We start from the raw sequence: 22,087 nt of genomic DNA, 5'->3' as shown, positions 1-22,087 counted from the left end.
TTTAAACAATATAACAGAAAGTGAATTTAGAATAATAGTCATAAAATTAATCACTGGGCTTGAAAACAGTGTAAAGGACAGCAGAGAATGTCTTGCTACAAAGATCAAGGGACTAAGGAACAGGCAGGAGGAGCTAAAAAATGCGATCAATGAACTGCAAAATAAAATGGATACAACTACGGCTCAGATTGAAGAGGCAGAGGAGAGAATAGGTGAACTAGAAGATAAAATTATGGAAAAAGAGGAAGCTAAGAAAAAGACAGATAAAAAAATCCAGGAGTATGAGGGGAAAATTAGAGAAGTGATGCACTGAAGAGAAATAATCTATGCATAATTGGTATTCCAGAGGAGGAAGAGAGAGGGAAAGGTGCTGAAGGTGTACTTGAAGGAATCATAGCTGAGAACCTCCCTGATCTGGGGAAGGAAAAAGACATTGAAATCCAAGAGGCACAGAGAACTCCCTTCAGACGTAACTTGAATCGATCTTCTGCACGACATATCATAGTGAAACTGGCAAAATACAATGATAAAGAGAAAATTCTGAAAGCAGTTAGAGATAAACAGGCTCTAACTTATAAAGGGAGACCTATAAGACTCGTGACCGATGTCTCTACTGAAACTTGGCAGGCCAGGAAGGAATGGCAGGAAATCATCAATGTGATGAACAGAAAAAAATATGCAGCCAAGAATCCTTTATCCAGCAAGTCTGTCATCCAGAATAGAAGGAGAGATAAAGGTCTTTCAAACAAACAAAAACTGAAGGAATTCACCAACACTAAACCAGCCCTACAAGAGATCCTAAGGGGGATCCTGTGAGACAAAGTACCAGAGACATCACCGCAAGCATGAAACCTACAGACATCACAATGACTCTAAACCCATATCTTTCTATAATAACACTGAACGTAAATGGACTAAATGCGCCAACCAAAAGACATAGGTATCAGAATGGATAAAAAAACAAGACCCATCTATTTGCTGCCTACAAGAGACTCATTTTAGACCTGAGGACACCTTCAGATTGAAAGTGAGGGGATGGAGAACTATTTATCATGCTACTGGAAGTCAAAAGAAAGCTGGAGCAGCCATACTTATGTCAGACGAACTAGACTTTAAATTAAAGGCTGTAACCAGAGATGAAGAAGGGCATTATATAATAATTACAGGGTCTATCCATCAGGAAGAGCTAACAATTATAAATGTCTATGCACCGAATACGGGAGCCCCCAAATATATAAAACAATTAATCACAAACATAAGCAACCTTATTGATAAGAATATGGTAATTGCAGGGGACTTTAACACTACACTTGCAGAAATGGACAGATCATCTAGACACACAGTCAATAAAGAAACAAGGGCCCTGAATGATACATTGGATCAGATGGACTTGACAGATATATTTAGAACTCTGCATCCCAAAGCAACAGAATATACTTTCTTCTTGAGTGCACATGGAATATTCTCCAAGGTAGATCACATACTGGGTCACAAAATAGCCCTTCATAAGTATACAAGATTTGAAATCATACCATGCATACTTTCAGACCACAATGCTATGAAGCTTGAAATCAACCACAGGAAAAAGTCTGGAAAACCTCCAAAAGCATGGAGGTTAAAGAACACCCTACTAAAGAATGAGTGGGTCAACCAGAAGAAATTGAAAAATATATGGAAACAAACGAAAATGAAAATACAACAATCCAAACGCTTTGGAAATGCAGCGAAGGCAGTCCTGAGAGGAAAATACACTGCAATCCAGGCCTATCTCAAGAAACCAGAAAAATCCCAAATACAAAATCTAACAGCACACCTAAAGGAAATAGAAGCACAATGGCAAGGACAGCCTAAACCCAGCAGAAGAAGAGAAATAATAAAGACCAGAGCAGAAATAAACAATATAGAATCTAAAAAAACTGTAGAGCAGATCAACGAAACCAAGAGTTGGTTTTTTGAAAAAATAAACAAAATTGATAAACCTCTAGCCAGGCTTCTCAAAAAGAAAAGGGAGATGACCCAAATAGATAAAATCATGAATGCAAATGGAATTATTACAACCAATCCCTCAGAGATACAAACAATTATCAGGGAATACTATGAAAAATTATATGGCAACAAACTGGACAACCTGGAAGAAATGGACAAATTCCTAAACACCCACACACTTCCAAAACTCAATCAGGGGGAAATAGAAAGCTTGAACAGACCCATAACCAGCAAAGAAATTGAATCAATTATCAAAAATCTCCCAACAAATAAGAGTCCAGGACCAGATGGCTTCCCAGGGGAGTTCTACCAGACGTTTAAAGCAGAGATAATACCTATCCTTCTCAAGCTATTCCAAGAAATAGAAAGGGAAGGAAAACTTCCAGACTCATTCTATGAAGCCAGTATTACTTTGATTCCTAAACCAGACAGAGACCCAGTAAAAAAAGAGAACTACAGGCCAATATCCCTGATGAATATGGATGCAAAAATTCTCAATAAGATACTAGCAAATCGAATTCAACAGCATATAAAAAGAATTATTCACCATGATCAAGTGGGATTCATTCCTGGGCTGCAGGGCTGGTTCAACATTTGCAAATCAATCAACGTGATACATGACATTAATGAAAGAAAAGATAAGAATCATATGATCCTGTCAATCGATGCAAAAAAAGGCCTTTGACAAAATTCAGCAACCTTTCTTAATAAAAACCCTCGAGAAAGTTGGGATGGAAGGAACATACTTAAACATCATAAAAGCCATTTATGAAAAGCCCACAGCTAACGTCATCCTCAATGGGGAAAAACTGAAAGCTTTTTCCCTGAGATCAGGAACACGACAGGGATGCCCACTCTCACCGCTGTCATTTAACATAGTGTTGGAAGTTCTAGCATCAGCAATCAGACAATGAAAGGAAATCAAAGGCATCAAAATTGGCAAAGATGAAGTCAAGCTTTCACTTTTTGCAGATGACATGATACTATACATGGAAAACCCGATAGACTCCACCAAAAGTCTGCTAGAACTGATACATGAATTTAGCAAAGTTGCAGGATACAAAATCAATGTACAGAAATCAGTTGCATTCTTATACACTAACAATGAAGCAACAGAAAGACAAATAAAGAAACTGATCCCATTCACAATTGCACCAAGAGGCATGAAATACCTAGGAATAAATCTAACCAAAGATGTAAAAGATCTGTATGCTGAAAACTATAGAAAGCTTATGAAGGTAATTGAAGAAGAGATAAAGAAATGGAAAGACATTCCGTGCTCATGGATTGGAAGAATAAATATTGTCAAAATGTCAATACTACCCAAAGCTATCTACACATTCAATGCAATCCTAATCAAAAGTGCACCAGCATTCTTCTCGAAACTAGAACAAGCAATCCTAAAATTCGTATGGAACCACAAAAGGCCCCGAATAGCCAAAGTAATTTTGAAGAAGAAGACCAAAGCAGGAGGCATCACAATCCCAGACTTTAGCCTCTACTACAAAGCTGTAATCATCAAGACAGCATGGTATTGGCACAAAAACAGACACATAGACCAATGGAATAGAATAGAAACTCCAGAACTAGACCCACAAAAGTATGGCCAACTAATCTTTGACAAAGCAGGAAAGACTATCCAATGGAAAAAAGGCAGTCTCTTTAACAAATGGTGCTGGGAGAACTGGACAGCAACATGCAGAAGATTGAAACTAGACCACTTTCTCACACCATTCGCAAAAATAAACTCAAAATGGATAAAGGAATGTGAGACAGGAAACCATCAAAACCCTAGAGGAGAAAGCAGGAAAAGACATCTCTGACCTCAGTCGTAGCAATCTCTTGCTCGACACATCCCCAAAGGCAAGGGAATTAAAAGCAAAAATGAATTACTGGGACCTTATGAAGATAAAAAGCTTCTGCACAGCAAAGGAAACAACCAACAAAACTAAAAGGCAACCAACGGAATGGGAAAAGATATTTGCAAATGACATATCGGACAAAGGGCTAGTATCCAAAATCTATAAAGTGCACACCAAACTCCACACCCGAAAAACAAATAACCCAGTGAAGAAATAGGCAGAAAACATGAATAGACACTTCTCTAAAGAAGACATCCGGATGGCCAACAGGCACATGAAAAGATGCTCAACGTCTCTCCTTATCAGGGAAATACAAATGAAAACCACACTCAGATATCACCTCACGCCAGTCAGAGTGGCCAAAATGAACAAATCAGGAGACTATAGATGCTGGAGAGGATGTGGAGAAACGGGAAGCCTCTTGCACTGTTGGTGGGAATGCAAATTGGTGCAGCCACTCTGGAAAACAGTGTGGAGGTTCCTCAGAAAATTAAAAATAGACCTACCCTATTACCCAGCAGTAGCACTGCTAGGAATTTACCCAAGGGATACAGGAGTACTGATGCATAGGGGCACTTGTACCCCAATGTTCATAGCAGCACTCTCAACAATAGCCAAATGATGGAAAGAGCCTAAATGTCCATCCGCTGATGAATGGATAAAGAAATTGTGGTTTATATTCACAATGGAGTACCACAGGGCAATGAGAAAGAACGAAATATGGCCCTTTGTAGCAACGTGGATGGAACTGGAGAGTGTGATGCTAAGTGAAATAAGCCATACAGAGAAAGACAGATACCATATGTTTTCACTCTTATGTGGATCCTGAGAAACTTAACAGAAACCCATGGGGGAGGGGAAGGAAAAAAAAAAAGAGGTTAGAGTGGAAGAGAGCCAAAGCTAAGAGACTCGTAAAAACTGAGAAGAAACTGAGGGTTGATGGGAGGGAGGGGAGGGTGGGTGATGGGTATTGAGGAGGGCACCTTTTGCGATGAGCACTGGGTGTTGTATGGAAACCAATTTGACAATAAACTTCATATATTGAAAAATAAAAAAAAATAAATTAGTAATTATTTTAAAAATAATTACAAAATTGTTGAACCATTTTAAAGCTTTCAACTCATGAATTGTGTGACACCACTTGATAAGATTTAGGGTGCCTATAACTCAACCAAAACTTATTGGCCACCATGGTCATTTTGGCCATTCTGCAGTTTAAGTTTTTGTTTGTATTCTTGTATTGTTTAATTTCATCTTATATATGTAGGTTGCAGAAGAAGAATCAGAGCACATGCTGAATTATATGGTCAGAAGGAGCATCAGATTTACATCAAACTGATCTTCACTTGATTTATAAATTATATTCACTTGATTCAAATTCATTTTGGAAAGCACATTAAGATACTTCTAATATTTTAGGATATAATATTAAAAAGAGAAGATATAGCAGCAATGTTATTTAGTTTAGACTTAATTTTTTCAATAATTCTGTTTTTGTTGAGAAGTGCAGGCTGAAGTAGTCTCTTACTATTATGAAATAAGACACAGAAATCATGAAAATAAATCAGTTGGGATTGCTTTTTAAATAGAAGAATTATCAGGTCATAAAAGCTCCATTTAATTTGTTTTCATACTACATCTGGTAACTGTATTTCAATCCACATTTTAGGACATGCTGTGTAATTCTGAATTTCTCAACAAACTATGCTTTAGCTTACTTCAAACTCATTTTACTGTATAACCATATAAAAAGAACAAAATTAAAATTTTAATACCTCAGGAGTTTTCTTTAATTATATACTGTAATAGGAATTTACGAGTCTCAAAAAGATTAGGAAATGCCACTCCATGTTGTAGATTTTAGTATGTTCATATTTTGAATATATTCTCTGATTTTCAAATACTGTTATAACAAAAATGGATTTTAATTATATAGTTTGTATTTGGAAGGAGCCAACAGGATCCATTTATGTCTAAACAAAATAATCCCAGGGCACCTGGGTGGCTCAGTTGGTTAAGTGTCCAATTCTTGATTTCAGCTAAGGTCATAATCTCACAGTTCATGGGATCCAGCCCCGCATCAGTCTGCATGCTGACAGTGCAGAACCTGCTTGAGATTCTCACTGTCTCCCTCTCTCTCTGTCCCTCTCTCTTTCTCTCTCTCCCTCTCTCTCAAAATAAATAAACTTTGAAAACAAAATAAAATAATCCCATATGTAATATCTTTCCCATTGAGAAAACATAAACTGTAGAAGGATCATTGAAATGCTATTCTATCAGATACTGGAAGACCAATAAATGTCAGACTTCTGTTTTCTCCATTCGAATTTTGCTCAAGTAGTTTTTTTTTTTCACCTTCAGTGTCTAAGTTGTAAATCAATCTTTGTCCACGAAATGACACCTTGGACAACTATAACATTGGAATTATTTCTATAGAACGTTTGGAAATTTTAACTCCTATCATGCCTGTATTTATTCTTCCCCTTGTTTACAGGCTAAGTCAGTGTTTTTCAAATAACAAGTCATGACACAGTTTAGTGATTTGGGACCAGCAAAGTTGCTTTGTGTTCTTCCTTTTAAACATTTTTTAAATATATATTTTCAGTAAATTTCAACGTTTCTCAAAATACTCCTTTGAGTTCTGTGTAAACATATATGTATATGCATATGTGTGTATACTGAGTCGCCATTTAAAATTTCTTACTGTGGGCTGCCATCAGAGAAGTTTGAAAAGCTGTGGTGTAAATGTCATGTAGTTCCATGTAGTTTGAGGCCTAGGAGTTTGAAATTTATGCCATTTTAACTTTACTGCGATTTGGATCATGGCTGTCCTTTTCATCCTCTTGTATCCATGAAAAACTGAACTTCTCTTGAGTTACTGAAATATTTTTATCTCAAAAGAATCATTAGCCTAAGAACTAAACCAGTTGTCTTCAGTCTGCAGTCTAACTTTAGACCCTGTACATGATATTCCTGTATTCATTTTTATATACCACTTCCCTGTGGCTTCATTTCATTACCAGCATTTTTTCTCTTTCCCTGCATCTTATAACAATACATGTTTCATATTTATTATTATAAGTATAATGAAATCATTTTTGGAACCAAGGCAAGGTCTAACAAGTAAATTAACTACCATGAGATAACACTTCATAGCCTAGCATGGTTATAATCAAAAGAAAATAGCAAGTATTGGGAAGGATGTAGAAAAAAGCACGTCTACATAAAAACTTGTTCATAGCAGCATTATTCATAATCACCAAAAAGTGGAAATAACCCAAAGGTCCATCAATGGATGAGTGGTTAAGCAAAATGTGGTATATTCATACAGTGAAAATAGTACTTGGCCCTAAAAACAAAGGAAGTCCTCATACATGCTACAGCATGGATGAACTTTGAGAACATTATGCTAAGAGAAAGAAGCGGTCACAGTGGACCACATATTGAATGCTTCCATCTATGTGAAGTGTATAGAATTGACAAATCTGTGACACAGGAAGTAGATTAGTGGTTGCTCAGAGGTGGAAGTGAGTATTGAAGTAACTGCTAATAGGTACATGATTTCTTTTTCTTTTTTGAGTTTATTTATTTATTTAGAGCAGGGGAAGAGCAGAGAGAGAGAGAGGGAGAGAGAGAGATTCCCAAGTAAGCTCGGCACTGTCAGCACAGAGCCCCATGCAGGGCTCGAATTCAGGAGCCGTAGGATCCTGACCTGAGCTGAAATCAAGAGTTGGATGCTTAACCGACTGAGCCACCCAGGCGCCCTGCTACGTGTTTCTTACTAGGGTGACGAAAGTATCCCCAAATTGATTGTACTGGTGATTGCACAACTCTGAGAATATACACAACATGCATGGTGTGTGTATTACATTTCAGTAAAACTCTTATTTTTATTTATTTTTTAATTTAAATTCCAGTTAACAGTGTAATAGTAGTTTCAGGTGTACAATGTAGCGATTCGGTGCTTCCATGCAACACCCAGTGCTCATGACAAGTGCCCTCCTTAATCCCTGTCACCTATTTAACTCTCTGGTAACCATCAGTTTGTTCTGTGTAGTTAAGAGTCTGTTTCTTGGTTTTCCTCTTTTTTCCCCCCTATGATCATTTATTTTGTTTCTTAAATTCCACATATGAGTGATTTGTCTTTCTCTGACTGACTTATTTCACTTAGCATTACACTCTCTAGCTCCATCTACATCATTGTAAATGGCAAGATTTCATTCTTTCTTATGGCTAAATAATATTCCAGTGTGTGTGTGTGTATGTGTGTGTGTGTGTGTGTGTGTGTGCGTACACAACGTCTTCCTTTTTTTTTTTAAGTTTATTTATTTATTTTGAGAGAGAGAGAGAGAGAGCACAAGCAGGGGAGGGGCAGAGAGAGAGGATCCCAAGCAGGCTCTGCACTGTCAGCACAGAGCCGGACATGGGGCTTGATCCCACAGACGGTGAGATCATGACCTGAGCCAAAATCAACAGTCCAATGCTTAACCGACTGAGCCACCCAGGCTCCCCTACACTATGTCTTCTTCTTCTTCTTTTTTTTTTAATTTTTATTTTTGAGAGAGCATGCATGTGAGCGGGGGTGGGGCAGGGAGAGGGAGACACAGAATCTGAAGCAGGCTTCAGGCTCCTAGCTGTCAGCCCAGAGCCCAATGCAGGTCTTGAACTCACAAATCAGGATATCATAACCTGAGCCGAGGTCTGATGCTTAACTGACTGAGCCACCCAGGCTCCCCCACTACACCATGGCTTCTTAACCCATTCACCAGTCAATGGACACTTGGGATCTTTCCAAAATTTGACTATTGTTGATAATGCTGCTATAAACATCAAGGTGCATGTATCTCTTCAAATTAGTATTGTTTGGATTCTTTAGGTAAATACCTAGTAATGCAATTGCTAGATTGTAGAGTAGTTCTGTTTTTAACTTTTTGAGGAAACTCCTTACTGTTTTCCATAGTGGCTGCCCCAATTGGCATTCCCACCAACAGGGCAAGAGGGTTTCCCTTTCTCATCCTCACCAACACCTGTTGTTTCTTGTGTTGTTACGTTTAGCCATATGGACAGGTGTGAGGCGATATCTCATTGTAGTTTTGATTTGCACTTCCCAGATGGTAAGTGATGTTGAGCATCTTTTCATTTGTCTGTTGGTCATCTGTGTGTCTTTTTGGAGAAATGTCTATTGATGTCTTCTGCCCGTTTCTTAACTGGACTATTTATTTTTGGGTGTTGAGTTTGAGAAGTTCTGTGTAGATTTTGGATACTAACCCTTTATCAGGTATGCCATTTGCAAATGTCTTCTCCCATTCTGTAGGTTGCCTTTTAGTTTTGTTGATTGTTTCCTCTGCTGTGCAGAAGCTTTTTATTTTGATGAGGTCTCAATAGTTAATTTTTGCTTTTGTTTCCCTTGCCTCAGGAGACATATCTAGTAAGAAGTTGCTATGGGCAAGGTCAAAGAGGTTACTGCTTGTGTTCTCCTCTAGGATTTTAATGGTTTCCTGTTTCACACTTAGGTCTTAAATCCATTTTGAATTTATTTTTGTGTCTGGTGTAGGAAAGTGGTCCAGTTTCATTCTTCTGCATGTCACTGTCCAGTTATCCCAGGACCATTTGTTGAAGAGACTGTCCTTTTATCCATTGGATATTCTTTCCTGCTTTGTCAAAGATTAGCTGGCCATATATTTGTGGGTCCACTTGTGGGCTTTCTGTTCTGTTCTGTTCCACTGATCTATGTGTCTGTTTTTGTGCCACTACCATATTGTATCAATGACTACAGCTCCGTATATAACCTGAAGTTCAAAAGTGTGATGCTTCCAGTTTTGCTTTTCCTTTTCAAGATTGCTGTGGCTATTTGGGTCTTTTGTCATTCCATATAAATTTTAGGATTGTTTGTTCTAGCTCTGTGAAAAATGCCCGGTGGTATTTAGATAGGGATTGTATTAAATGTGTAGACTGCTTTGGGTAATATAGACATGTTAACAATATTTGTTCTTCAAAAAAAAAATTAAATTTAAAAAAAGGGCGCCTGGGTGGCTCAGTTGGTTAAGCGTCCGACTTCGGCTCAGGTTATGATCTCGTGGTCCGTGAGTTCGAGCCCCGCGTCAGGCTCTGTGCTGACAGGTCGGAGCCTGGAGCCTCCTTCGGATTTTGTGTCTCCCTCTCTCTCTGCCCCTCCCCCGCTTGTGCTGTCTCTCTCTGTCTCAAAAATAAATTAAAAAAAAATTTAAACAATATTTGTTCTTTGAATCCATAAGCATGGAATGGTTTTTTTTTTTCCATTTCTTTCTGTCATCTTCAATTTCTTTCATCAGTGTTTTATAGTTTTCTGAGTATAGGTCTTTCACCTCTTTGCTTTGGTGTATTCCGAGGCATCTTATGGTTTTTAGTGCATCAATAAAGTTTTAAACACAAAACTATTACTATTTTTAAAAAATATATTCATGAATACTATTTATTTGGATTATTTCATTTTTGATAAATTTTTATAATAAGAAATTTCAACATTTCTTAAAGTTCTTGACTAGTAAAGTTTAAAAAGTATGGTTTGCGGGGGCGCCTGGGTGGCTCAGTCAGTTAAGTTTCCGACTTCAGCTCAGGTCATGATCTCACAGTTCGTGGGTTCGAACCCGGCATCAGGCTCTGTGCTGACAACTCAGAGCCTGGAGCCTATTCAGATTCTGTGTCTCCCTCTCTCTCTGTGCTCCCCTGCTCATGCTCTTTGTCTCAAAAATAAACAAACATTTAAAAAAAGTTTTTTCAAGTTAAAAAAAAAAAAAAAGTATGGTTTAGGGGCACCTGGGTGGCTTACTCGGTTAAGCGTCTGATGTGGGCGGTTTGTGAATTCAACCCTGCATGGATTGTGTGCTGACAGCTCAGAGCCTGGAGCCTTCTTCGGATTCTGTGTCTCCCTCTCTCTCTGTGCGTCCCCCACCCTCCCTCCCCACACACACACTCTCTCTCTCTCAAAAATAAATGTTTACAAAAATTTAAAGTATGGTTTAACTGTATTTTATTATAGAATAAATATAAGATGGCTCTTTAATCTCAATAATAATTTGAATGGACTTTTCCCCATTAAAAATCAAGTGTTCAAATTTTACAAATGACTATGATTGTAAAATTAAGAATTTAAATTATTTTTATGGCAAATTCAGGCATTAATTGTCCTTTTTGGTTTTTTAACATTTTTTAAATGTTTTTTTTATTTTGAGAGCGAGCTCATGAGCAGGGGAGGGGCAGATAAAGGGGGGGAAGGGGGAAGAGACAGAGAGAGAAATATCCCAGTTGGGCGCTGCACCGTCAGCGGGGGAGCAGGCAGGGCTTGAACTCCCAAACCACGAGATTATGTACTGAGCCTAAATTAAGACTCGGATATTTAACTGACTGAGCCACCAGGTGCCCTTAATGTCCTTTTTAAATCCATCCAGAGAATAACATAGAATTCTGTCTCTTAGTTCTAGAATATGGACAGTCAGGATAACCATGTGTCTCCATGTCGGACAAGAAGATACACTTTTCTCTTTGCCTTATGGTTTAATTTGCATAGTGAAAATGTAGGTTGTCTAGTGATCTCCTGAGATGAAATTGAAATCTGAAGTTTGAATTTAAAACAACATTAGGTAAGGGATGACTTATCTTTCCCTCATGAGGTAATAAGGTAATGGAGGAAATGAAACACTTAGAGAAATTATTCTACAGACTGTATCTCTCAAAAAGAGATACTAAAAAAGTACACTGGCCAGTCATAGGACAGAAGTTAGGGGGAGGGTATGTCCAGACAAGTTTTAAAGTAAATGTAGCTCTTGACTTATTCCAGTTTGTTTTCATAGTTCTTACTTAGGGGAGAAAAAGATCATTCAAAAATACTTAATGGAAATCTGCGTTGCTACTTTCTCCTAGATTGTAACTTCCTAAAGGATCTGGTGCTGTTGGTTTCTCTTCCCTGCATCCTAGATTCTGTATTCCCCCTAACCTACATATTCAATTTTATCCTGTCATTCCCCTTAATAACTCATGCATTATCCAGAGAAGCATTTCTCTTTGGTAGCCTGCAGATCCTTAGGAATTTATGAAAGTTCATGGAGGTTGGTGAGAGAAAGCAAAGGAATGTCAGTAAGAGACATGTTTGGGGGAATTTTTGAAAAATAGAAAGCAGATGAGAGGAGAAACAAGCTGGCCAGCAACAAGACTGCTGTCCCCCTTTATAACTTACATGTCTTAGAGGGTCCAACCAGTGCACTAAAGAAAAAAAAAAAATGAGTAAGATGATTACCTCTGTTTTTCCATAGTAAAGTTTTCCTTTCGGTTAGTTGCTTTTGAAAAGATACAGCTATTTAGATATCCTTTTACTCACCACATTCTTACCCCTTAGCCCTAATCTTCATTGATGATTCTTGCCTAAATCACATATTAAATGATAGCATCCATATAACAATTTTCTAATTTCATCATCCCTTCAAGCTGGCTCCTATGTCCCTATCATTCCTTGGGAAGTTTTGCTTTCTGATTCATTAAGTCGTTCCAGGCTCATCTGGACTGTCTGTGCCGCAATGTTTGATTCAGCCATTTGGCCAGGAAGCCCTCATTCTTTTTAGTAAGGAATGGTTTGTAGAATCTGAGGTCTGGGGCAGATAGATGTGCTCCATAGCTCCCAAACCCCTCATGGCTGAGGCTAGGAAACATGTATCTTTATCTACATGTATGTAGTAAATACTGTGTTTAGAAGCTTCATTTCTATCTCCGTGTTTAGAAACAAAACACAAAAACTGTTAAACTAGACCAGCTGATTTTTATACACTAAATGTAAGAATTCCAAAAGTCAGGTCATGAGCATATAGTCATAAGATTATATTTCAGCCTACATTTTAAGACATTTTTTCTCCAACCAAATATGGCATGCTCTTTGATGATTCATTTGTCAACAAATCATGCTTTCTCTTATATGATTTAAAATAAGTTGAATAACATTAATAAATGAGGAAAATCTTGAAAATTTATAATGCAATAGCTTATAATAGTGAGGTGAAATAAGATATTTTTATTTATTTTCTTATTTATCCCATTATGCACCGATGACAAAATTTTTACCAATATTCTTAAAAAGGGAGTAGGGAGAGTTATTAATTACTATACAGAGTTGGTGAATTAAAAATTAATTAAAAGTTGAATACCTTTACTTAGAGGGTAAAGTCCCAATTCCTTCTCCCAATGTGCAAGTCCTCCCACCTTCCTCCCTAGTCTCATCTCATACTTCCCTCCCTCAGGGCATTATATGATCTGGGCACATTGATTCGCCTCACGGTTCCCAGCGCACTGGCATGATTGGCTTGCCCTTCCCCCGACAGTAATCTGCCTGGAAACATCTGACACGTCTCTCAGGTTCCAGGTCACATATCACCTGTTCCACAGACTCTTATAGACAGAATTCATTCTTCCTCTGTTCTCACAAAGGCTCATCTATCCTAATTTTTTATCTCTGTATTCCTTAGTAGGTGTGTCTTCCTTTACACGGCGACTTTATCTTCCTTATATCTCAGCACAGCACAGTATCAGGCATTGGATAAATGCAGAAAGATTTTATTGGTTTCAAGATTATCACCTTTGATCATTTTAAAATGTCTCTTCTGCCAGCACCTCTTAAATCCTACTCTAGTTTCGATAACTTCCTTTGCATATAAAAAAATTAAATTTTAATTATGCTAAACCTGTTGCTAGATTTCTAGAGATGGGATAAAGATTTCAAATGTCAGGATACTTCAGAATCAGCACATGTGCTGCGCCTTTCGGTAGGCTGCACTAGCCCGTCACTCAGCCATGTCCATGTGAGAGGGCAGAGCTACACTTCTAACCAGAGCAGATGGGCAAACTAATAAGGTGAAAGAGTCAGACTCGGAAGGCACAGCCAATGGTGCTGGTGACATTGAGAAGGCAATGCCCGTGGCTGAAGGAACTTGCAAAGATCACTTTGTGGGTTCTAGCTGGGTAGACTCCAACTCCTTCCTTAGTTTAATCTTCATCATTAATTCCCTGAGCTCTCAGTGTTTACTCCCCCATAGCTCTATCCAAGGCCCACAGTGGCCAGACCTTACCAGTCCAGTTTTTGTTTTTGTTTTTACCCCAGAGTCTCCAAAAATACCTGTCTATTTACTCCCCTGGGGCTCACTGCCACCTCTTTCCTTCAGCCTTACCACATGCCCCGTCCACTCTGCTACTGTGGGCTGTGCTCAACTCTTCCCCATCTGGTGTTTTGCTTATAATTTGGTAAAGGCTTGGTTGGAAACTCAGTTTAATACTGGGGCTACTTTACTGTAGTGCTTATATCTTTTAGTACTAGGAATATTTGCATTATAGTCAGTATTACAAAGTGTGTATGTCTGTTTTTTCTTTCCAGATCCTGGTTAGATAACAATGGGAAAAGTGCAGTTAGAAAGCTGAAGAACAGTTTGCCACTTAGAAAAGAACTAGATCGTCTAAAAGATGACCTGTCTAATCAGCTGCAGCTCTCGGACATCAGGTAACAAAGGCAGAGCCTAATTTGGAGATGGGAGTAAGCAGGTGCTATCTATTGGTCAAGCTTTCCAGCAGTTAGATATTTGCATCTTTAATTTAATTATTCTGATTACTAAATAATCTTCAGTCATCTTTTTCAGAAATTGTCAAATGTTCATCTGTGTAAGAAAATGATCAATTTCTTGCTGAAAACAGTGAACTAAAGTTTAGATACTGACATTAGATACTGAACTAAAGTTTAGATACTGACATTTTTAGCATAGCAGTTTAATTTTTTAAAGTAACGTTTATAAGAAAAATATCTATCCCATATGCACATAATATATAAAAAATAATTATTCCTCCATCATGTGAGATCAGTATCCAAGTTTAAAATGAAGGGAGAGAGAAAATGGGTGTTGTATTCTTGGTTCCATGTTTTATAACATGACCTTTTTTTAATGTATATATAATTTTTTTGAGACAGAGAGCACACACTAGCAAGGGAGGGGCCGAGGGAGAGCGAGAGAGACAAAGAGAGAGAGAATCTTATGCAGACTCCATGCCCAGCCCAGAGCCCAATGTGGGGCTCAATCTCACGATCATGAGATTGTGACCTGAACTGAAATCAAGAGTCTGACTGACTGAGCCACCCAGGCGCCCCAACATGACTTTTTAAAGAAGCTTTCATTAACCTGGAAATTGCAAGGTACATAAAGATACATGTAGGTGTTTATTATAAAAACAGATTTAACAGCTGTTTAAAATGGTAAGGAAGAGAAAGGGCAGGGCCTGGTGGACTCCCCACCAGGGAGGACTCCCCATTAGGAGAACTCTGAGAAACTGTTGTGAAACATAAGAGACTCCTAAAAACTGAGAACAAACTGAGGGTTGATGGGGGGGTGGGAGGGAGGGGAGGGTGGGTGAGGGGTATTGAGGAGGGCACCTGTTGGGATGAGCGCTGGGTGTCATATGGAAACCAATTTGACAATAAATTTCATATTAAAAAAAAAAAAACTTGTGCAGTGTGAAGCTTGGACATTGCTATTACTGTTTCTTGTAACCTGCTTTGTTGTTTTCAACCCTCATTAACAGGATGCTTTTTCTTCTTTTGAACTGAAATGACTCTTTGGGTACCATAATAGCACCTTTTCTTTGTGCCTGCCCGGTATTAATAAGACGTATATGTTCTGTTCTTGTATGTTCAAATCATAGTGGGTTTGGGGTTTTTTTTTCAAATCATAGTTTTATAAGAGAATTCAGATTTCAAGGAAAACATGTGGACTTGGGGTATGTGGGGTGTTGGGTTTTGTGCTGATAGCTGCTCTTTGATCATCAGGTCAATATTTTTAGGCCCTGCTTTGTTTATAGGGCATTCTTCCAATTCCACAATCTAGTAGCACGGACTTTTCTAGCTCCAACCAAATAACAAGATCCCTTTTAAAAGTTTGTAAAATAAATTCCTGTACTTTTATAAGTAACTTTTTCTAGTGCAAATTCTAAATGATCTATCAAAGAGACTGGGATTAGGAAAATAAAAGGATTTTTTTTAAGGATTTCTTAAACATAAAAAGAAACAAGCATTATGTTACAATATGGTGTAGAAATTTCTCAGCTTTGATTTTTACCATGGTAAATGTCAATAAATATAAGCCACATAAACAAAAGCTCTTGGGGGTTCTCCATTTTTCAGAGTGCAAAAGCGTTCTGAGACCGAAACATTTGAGGACCATGGGCATGATGGCTTTCCACTATTAGAAAATTACCCAAACCTCCAAAAGATGGAGACATTGCAACCAATGACGTTTCTAACTATTCAGCCTGTGTGAAAGACCCTTTGTTAATAGGAACAGTGCCATATAATATATATTATTATATAATAATAATATATTTACATATTACATTTGCACACCAGTGCCTCTGTAACATCATGTGAACATTAGGTTCCATCTTGTCACTAAGATTTAGTGTTCATTTATAAAATAAGTAGATCACATGTCATAAAAATCACTTAGTCCAGAATAAGATAAAAAGAATCTGATAAACCTAACTGGAATTCCTAATTAGAACTTAAATCCAGAGGCCCCCAGGTGGCTCAGTCAGTTAAGTGTCCAAATTTGGCTTAGGTCATGATATCATGGAGCATGAGTTCGAGCCCCACATTGTGCTCTGCACTGACTGTAAGGAGCCTGCCTAGGATTCTGTCTCTCCATCTCTCCCATCTGCTCTCTTGCTCTCTCTCTCTCAAATAAATTAAAAAAAAAAACCTTAAATCTAAAACAAAATCATCATCTTTGAGTGATGTGGAGATGGAAAAGATTTTTTTAAGTGTTTCCTATTTCATTCTCTTCTTTTTCTTTTTTTTTTCTTTTTTTAACTTTATTTTGAGAGCAAGAATGACCCATGACCTGTGCTGAAATCAAAAGTCCGATGCTTAATCAACTGAGCCACCCAGGGGCCCCTCATTCCCTTATTTTAAAATAGAAACAGCATAGTGTATTTGCTTGCTTTATTTGTTTGTTTGTTTTATTTTATTTTAAAGAGAGAGAGAGAGGGTGAATGGGGAGGGGCAGAGAGAGAGAATCTTAAGTAGGCTCCACACTCAGTGTAGACCTAGACTTGGAGCTCTATCCCATGACCCTGGGACTGTGACCTGAGGCAAAATCAAGAGTCAGACATTCAACCAACTGAGCCACTCAGATGCCCCTGTATTTGCTTGTTTTAAATCTTTGGGTACCTGAACATAGTAGTAATATTTTTACCCTCTGGCCAACCATTCATTTTCCATTTGGTTGTTTCATAAAATAATGAGCTAGTTGGAAAACACGACTACTTGAAAAAAGCATTCGCAGGAATTAATTCTCTGTCTTTCACAGGAATTAAGCAGCTGGGGTGAATGCACGGCTCTTACCTCAGGGATGTCTGCTGCTAACGTGCCTTTGTGCTCTGGTGTCCTAGGTGGCAGAGGGGCTGGGGCATCGCCCATCGCTGTAGCCAGCTTCACAGTTTAGGCCGCCTAGCACAGCAGAACTTGGAAACACTTAAAAATGCAAAAGGTAAACAATTTCCGTTTTCTTTTCAAATATCACACAGCTGCTATACACATCTGTAACTTGTGGAGGAAAACTAAGTGTTAAAAATCCTTACAGATGTGACCATATCACAGCTGAATTTTTAAATGTGTTCCTTTGATTAAAACAGCAACATAAAATTAGCCTTTAAGCTTCTACCTAATTTAATCCTGAATTTGTATGCTAAGTTTAAGTAATTATTTGCACAGTGGTGAATGAAGCATCTCTGGACAGTGACCAAAGGGTTTGTGTTTTTATCATCAGGATGTACAATAATATTTACAGACCGCTCCGGGATGAGTGCAGTGGGCCATGTGATGCTAGGAACAATGGATGTCCATCATCACTGGACAAAAGTAAGGAAGAGTTTAAAAGCAAAAGAATCTCTGATTTGTCATAGACATACGCTTGTCTCAAACTATGTTGTTACGTCAATGAACTAAAAAACAACTTGAATCATAGTTTCGGCTGTTTTCAGATTAGGTGTTTACTATCATGTAGTTAAAATACTTAGGGGCCTGATTTTTAAGTCAGTTTTTATTTGGAAATTTTGTAGTCTTTCTGAGGCACCGCCTAAAAGGCTTGCATTCTATTGTTTTGGTGTTAACAGATTTACTGCGCTATCATTGACATACAATAAATTGCACAGATGGTATATAATTTGATGAGATTTAACCTGTATAAATAGCCATTACCACAACAAGATAGTGAACGTATCCATCACCCACAAAAGTGTGCTCGTGTCCACTTGTAAGCCCTCTCGTCCATCCCACCACCCTCTCCACAAACAACCTCTGGCATGCTGTCACTGTAGATCAGTTTATATTACTAGAGTTTTCTATAAGTGGAATCACAAAGTATATACTTCTCTTTTTTGGCAGGGGGGGGCAGGTTCTTATTTCTTTCAGTCAACATAATTTTTTTCAGATTCATCCATGCTGTTGCATGTATCAAGAATTTATTCCTTTTTATTGCCATGTAGTTAGTATCTGATCATCTAAATCTACCCCAGTCTGTTTATCCATTTACCTACTGATGGACATTGAGCTGTGTTAGTTTGGGCTGTTGGAAATAAAGCTGCTAGGAACATTTGTCCGTGAATAGTTGGATCACATGTTAGGGCATTTTACCTTTTAAGAAACTGCTAAAATTTGCAATGGTTGTCTTTAGTTTTAGCCGTTCTACCACGAGTATGGTTCTATCTCATGTGGGTTTCATTTGTGTTTCCCTAATGACCCATCATGTTGAGCATCTTTTCATGTGCTTATTTGCCATCTGCGTACTTGCTTTTGTGAAGTGGCTATTCAAATATTTGGTAGAAAATATTTGCAAACCACGTCTCTGACAAAGTCTGTGTACCTAATGTATAAAGAACTCTGAAACTCAACAGTCAAAAAAAACCTCAAACAATCCAAAAACAAAAATAAAAGACATGAACAGGTTTGTCACAGAAGGTGACCTACAGATGGCAATTTTTTTTGAATGGCTAAGATGAAAAGTAATGATACCACCAAATTCTGGCACTGGTCACTGGTGGGGGTATAGAGTGCTACAGACAGTCTGGAAAAGAGTGTGATGGTACACAACTAAACAAGTGTGACCATATGACCCAGCAGTTGCACCCTTGGGCATTTGTACTAGAGAAGTGAAAAATTATGTTCCCATAAAACCTGTACATAAATGTTCATAATAGCCAACAACTAGAAAAACTCTAATGTCCTTCAGTGTGTGAATGTTTAAATTGTGACACATGCGTACAACAGAATATTACCCAACAAAAAGAGGGAATGAACTACTGATACCAGCCACAACTTGGGTGGATTGGCACAAAAGGACATTGTGCTGAGTGAAAAAAGTCAGTATCAAAAGACTACATACTGTGTGATTCCATGTACATAATGGTCTTAAAATAAAATTGTAGAAAGAACAGATTAGTGGTTCCCAGGGGTTGGAGAGTGAGGGACTCTCCCTGCCGTGGTCCGTGGCTAGTGCATGGGTAGGCATGCAGGATCCATAGAGTGGAACTGTTCCGTATCTTGACTGTGGTCATGGCACGTCAGTCTACACATGGGATACAGTTACATATACACACATACACCGCCCCGCCCCCCATACCCACACCCGAGTGTAAGTAAAACTGATAAAGTCTGAAGAAGGTCAGTGGATTGTTTTCAATATCAGTTTCTCAGTTGTGATAGTATACTGTAGTTTTGTTAGATGTTACCGTTGGGGAAACTGTATGAAAGATGTTCTGTGAAAATAAAAAGTTTTTTAAAGGTAGCTACCATTCATACATGGATAACTCATTAAGAGAAAAAAATGGAAAAAGTGGGTAGGGAAATTATTTTCACAAAGTGTTGGAAATACATTACAAATAACTTGTGTACCGCTATTGCTTTTATCATCGCAGAGTTTTTATGCCTTTCGACTCCTCTGTGAGTTGTACATCCCCAGCTCTTTACGTCAAGTCTGAGTCCTCAGTGCAACATACAGGGCCTTCCCCAGCCCAGCCACTCCCGCGTCTTCAGCCTTTTCCTTTCCACACCCTTGCCACACTCCAGCCACACCAGACTCCAGAATTGGGGATGTGCTGCCCCTTGCCATGCTTCCATCTTTACACATGTTCTTCTTTCTACCCCCAAAACACTTCCACACGTATCTAACTCTTGCTAAATCCTGGTTGTCTTCTCAGCTTTTCAGACTGGTCACATTGGACTTCCTTAGAAACCTTTGCTTGAACCTCTCCCCTGTGTCCACTCATGTTTACATGGCACTTAGTACAAAGAATCCTGGTTCTTGTTTTGTTTCCTTGCACCCCAGCTGAAAAGCAGGGCCCACCTTTTATAATCTGTACACACAGTTTAGTGCTTAAGTACATGGTAGGTGCTCAGTGATATTTATTGCATGTAATTGAGTTTTGTTGGAATTAAAAGTAAATTCTGAAGAAATATACTTGGAGGGAACTACATGTACTTTATTTCCCAGACCCTTCTTTATTAGACCATATAATCATTCTAAACTAATTTGAGATTCTTACCTGATTTTTTTTTAATTTTTTTAAAATGTTTGTTTGTTTTTGCAAGAGGCATACAGAGCACGAGTGGGGGAGGGGCAGGGAGAGAGAGACAGACAGACAGAATCGGAAAGCAGGCTCCAGGCTCTGAGCTGTCAGCACAGAGCTCGACGTGGGGCTCGAACTCGCGTCTGGAGCCGGGAGATCATGACCTGAGTCAAAGTCGGACGCTTAACCAACTGAGCCCCCCGGGTGCCCCACTTACCTGATTATTTAAATGTTAGTACTTAGGACTTATTTTTATTTGGAACGTATTTCTTTTTTTCTGCAATCTCTTCAGTCCTATCTAAAAATTCCTAAGATTTACAGTGGGTTGTTTTGAACATTAATATTTCCAGCCCTACATTAAGTCATAGTACTTATGTGAGCTTTCCTTCTAGAAAAACAATTTTGTTGTTAAAATTTCTCAATATCACTAATTGGAATCCTAACATTGTTTTGTTTTATGTTTACTTAGTTTTATGTTATTAAACTAAGTATTTCTTTCATTTTTTTAAATACTGTAGCTTTTTGAAAGATTACCAAGTTATTTTGACCTTCGGAGGAGGCTGATGCTGTTGGAAGACCAAATAAGCTATCTTCTAGGTGGCATACAAGTGGTTTATATCGAAGAGTTGCAGCCAGTATTGACACTTGAAGAGTATTACTCTCTTCTTGATGTGTTCTATAATCGGCTGTTGAAAAATAGAATACCCTTTCACCCTCGAAGTCTACGTGGTTTAAAAATGATCCTTAACAGGTAAATATCTAAAATAAGAATTATTTTTATTCTTTCACTTAGATGTGTTGTGTGTGTAGGTAGATTAAATTGTTTTGTGTTTCACTGTGTGATTCTTAGGAACTAAAGAAAAGAATGTCACTCCTGTTAGCAGCGCTCTTTACACATTAAAAAAGCCAACATGAGAGGATTGAAGGATTGAATCTCTAGAACATTTTTGAAATACATTGCCACTTCAAGGCAAAGTCAATCCTGTGGAAAACTTTATAGCGTTAGACTAATTTGAATCAGCCCGTGTTTGTTGTGCACACATTGTTTTCACAGCCTGTGCTTGCTGTTTAAAAGCATACCTCACCGTCTAGTGGGCTACTGCCTCCATTTACAGGTGAGGGTGGCCATACAGTGAGGAAGAATGCGGTTATCCTGAAAGTGTCTCTTTGGGGACAGCAAAAGTTAAAATGTAATTTTGCTATACTTTTAAAATGGATTTTCTTGAAAAATTCCCTTATCACTAATCAGACTAATAACATGTTTTCTTTGGGGGCAGAGTGGGGGATGAGAGATCAGTGACTTTTCCTTTTATGTATATTTCATTACAGTGACAGATATGCTCCAAGCTTGCATGAACTCGGGCACTTTAACATCCCAAGCCTCTGTGATCCAACAAAGCTCCAGTGGTTTATTCTAACCAAAGCCCAACAGGCAAGAGACAACATGAAGAGGAAAGAAGAGTGAGTGCTATGAACCCTCTGTAACTTCCTACCAGTCAGTCTATTAAACATTCAGGGGCGCCTGGGTGGCTCAGTCATTAGGCGTCTGACTTTGACTCAAGTCATGATCTCACGGTCAGTGAGTTCGAGCCCTGTGTTGGGTTCTCTGTTGTCAGCAC

At 38.4% G+C, this 22,087-nt stretch overlaps 1 protein-coding gene across 4 annotated transcripts in view; it reads left to right on the top strand.

Moving 5' to 3' along the window:
- Positions 1-22,087, top strand: part of TCAIM (T cell activation inhibitor, mitochondrial) — a 76,016-nt gene that overhangs the window by 48,497 nt on the left and 5,432 nt on the right. For all 4 annotated transcript variants that reach the window (XM_030329899.1, XM_030329896.1, XM_030329898.1 and 1 more), the window contains 5 exons: positions 14,239-14,361; positions 17,295-17,392; positions 17,672-17,763; positions 20,987-21,219; positions 21,798-21,929. In XM_030329899.1, coding sequence (XP_030185759.1) covers positions 14,239-14,361; positions 17,295-17,392; positions 17,672-17,763; positions 20,987-21,219; positions 21,798-21,929 — 678 coding nt within the window. The remainder of the gene's footprint in view (positions 1-14,238; positions 14,362-17,294; positions 17,393-17,671; positions 17,764-20,986; positions 21,220-21,797; positions 21,930-22,087) is intronic.

The sequence above is a fragment of the Lynx canadensis genome, chromosome C2 (assembly GCF_007474595.2).
Source record: "Lynx canadensis isolate LIC74 chromosome C2, mLynCan4.pri.v2, whole genome shotgun sequence".
Lineage (NCBI taxonomy): Eukaryota > Metazoa > Chordata > Mammalia > Carnivora > Felidae > Lynx > Lynx canadensis.
Note: the sequence above shows the minus strand (reverse complement) of the source record. Positions and strands in the feature narration are given on the sequence as shown.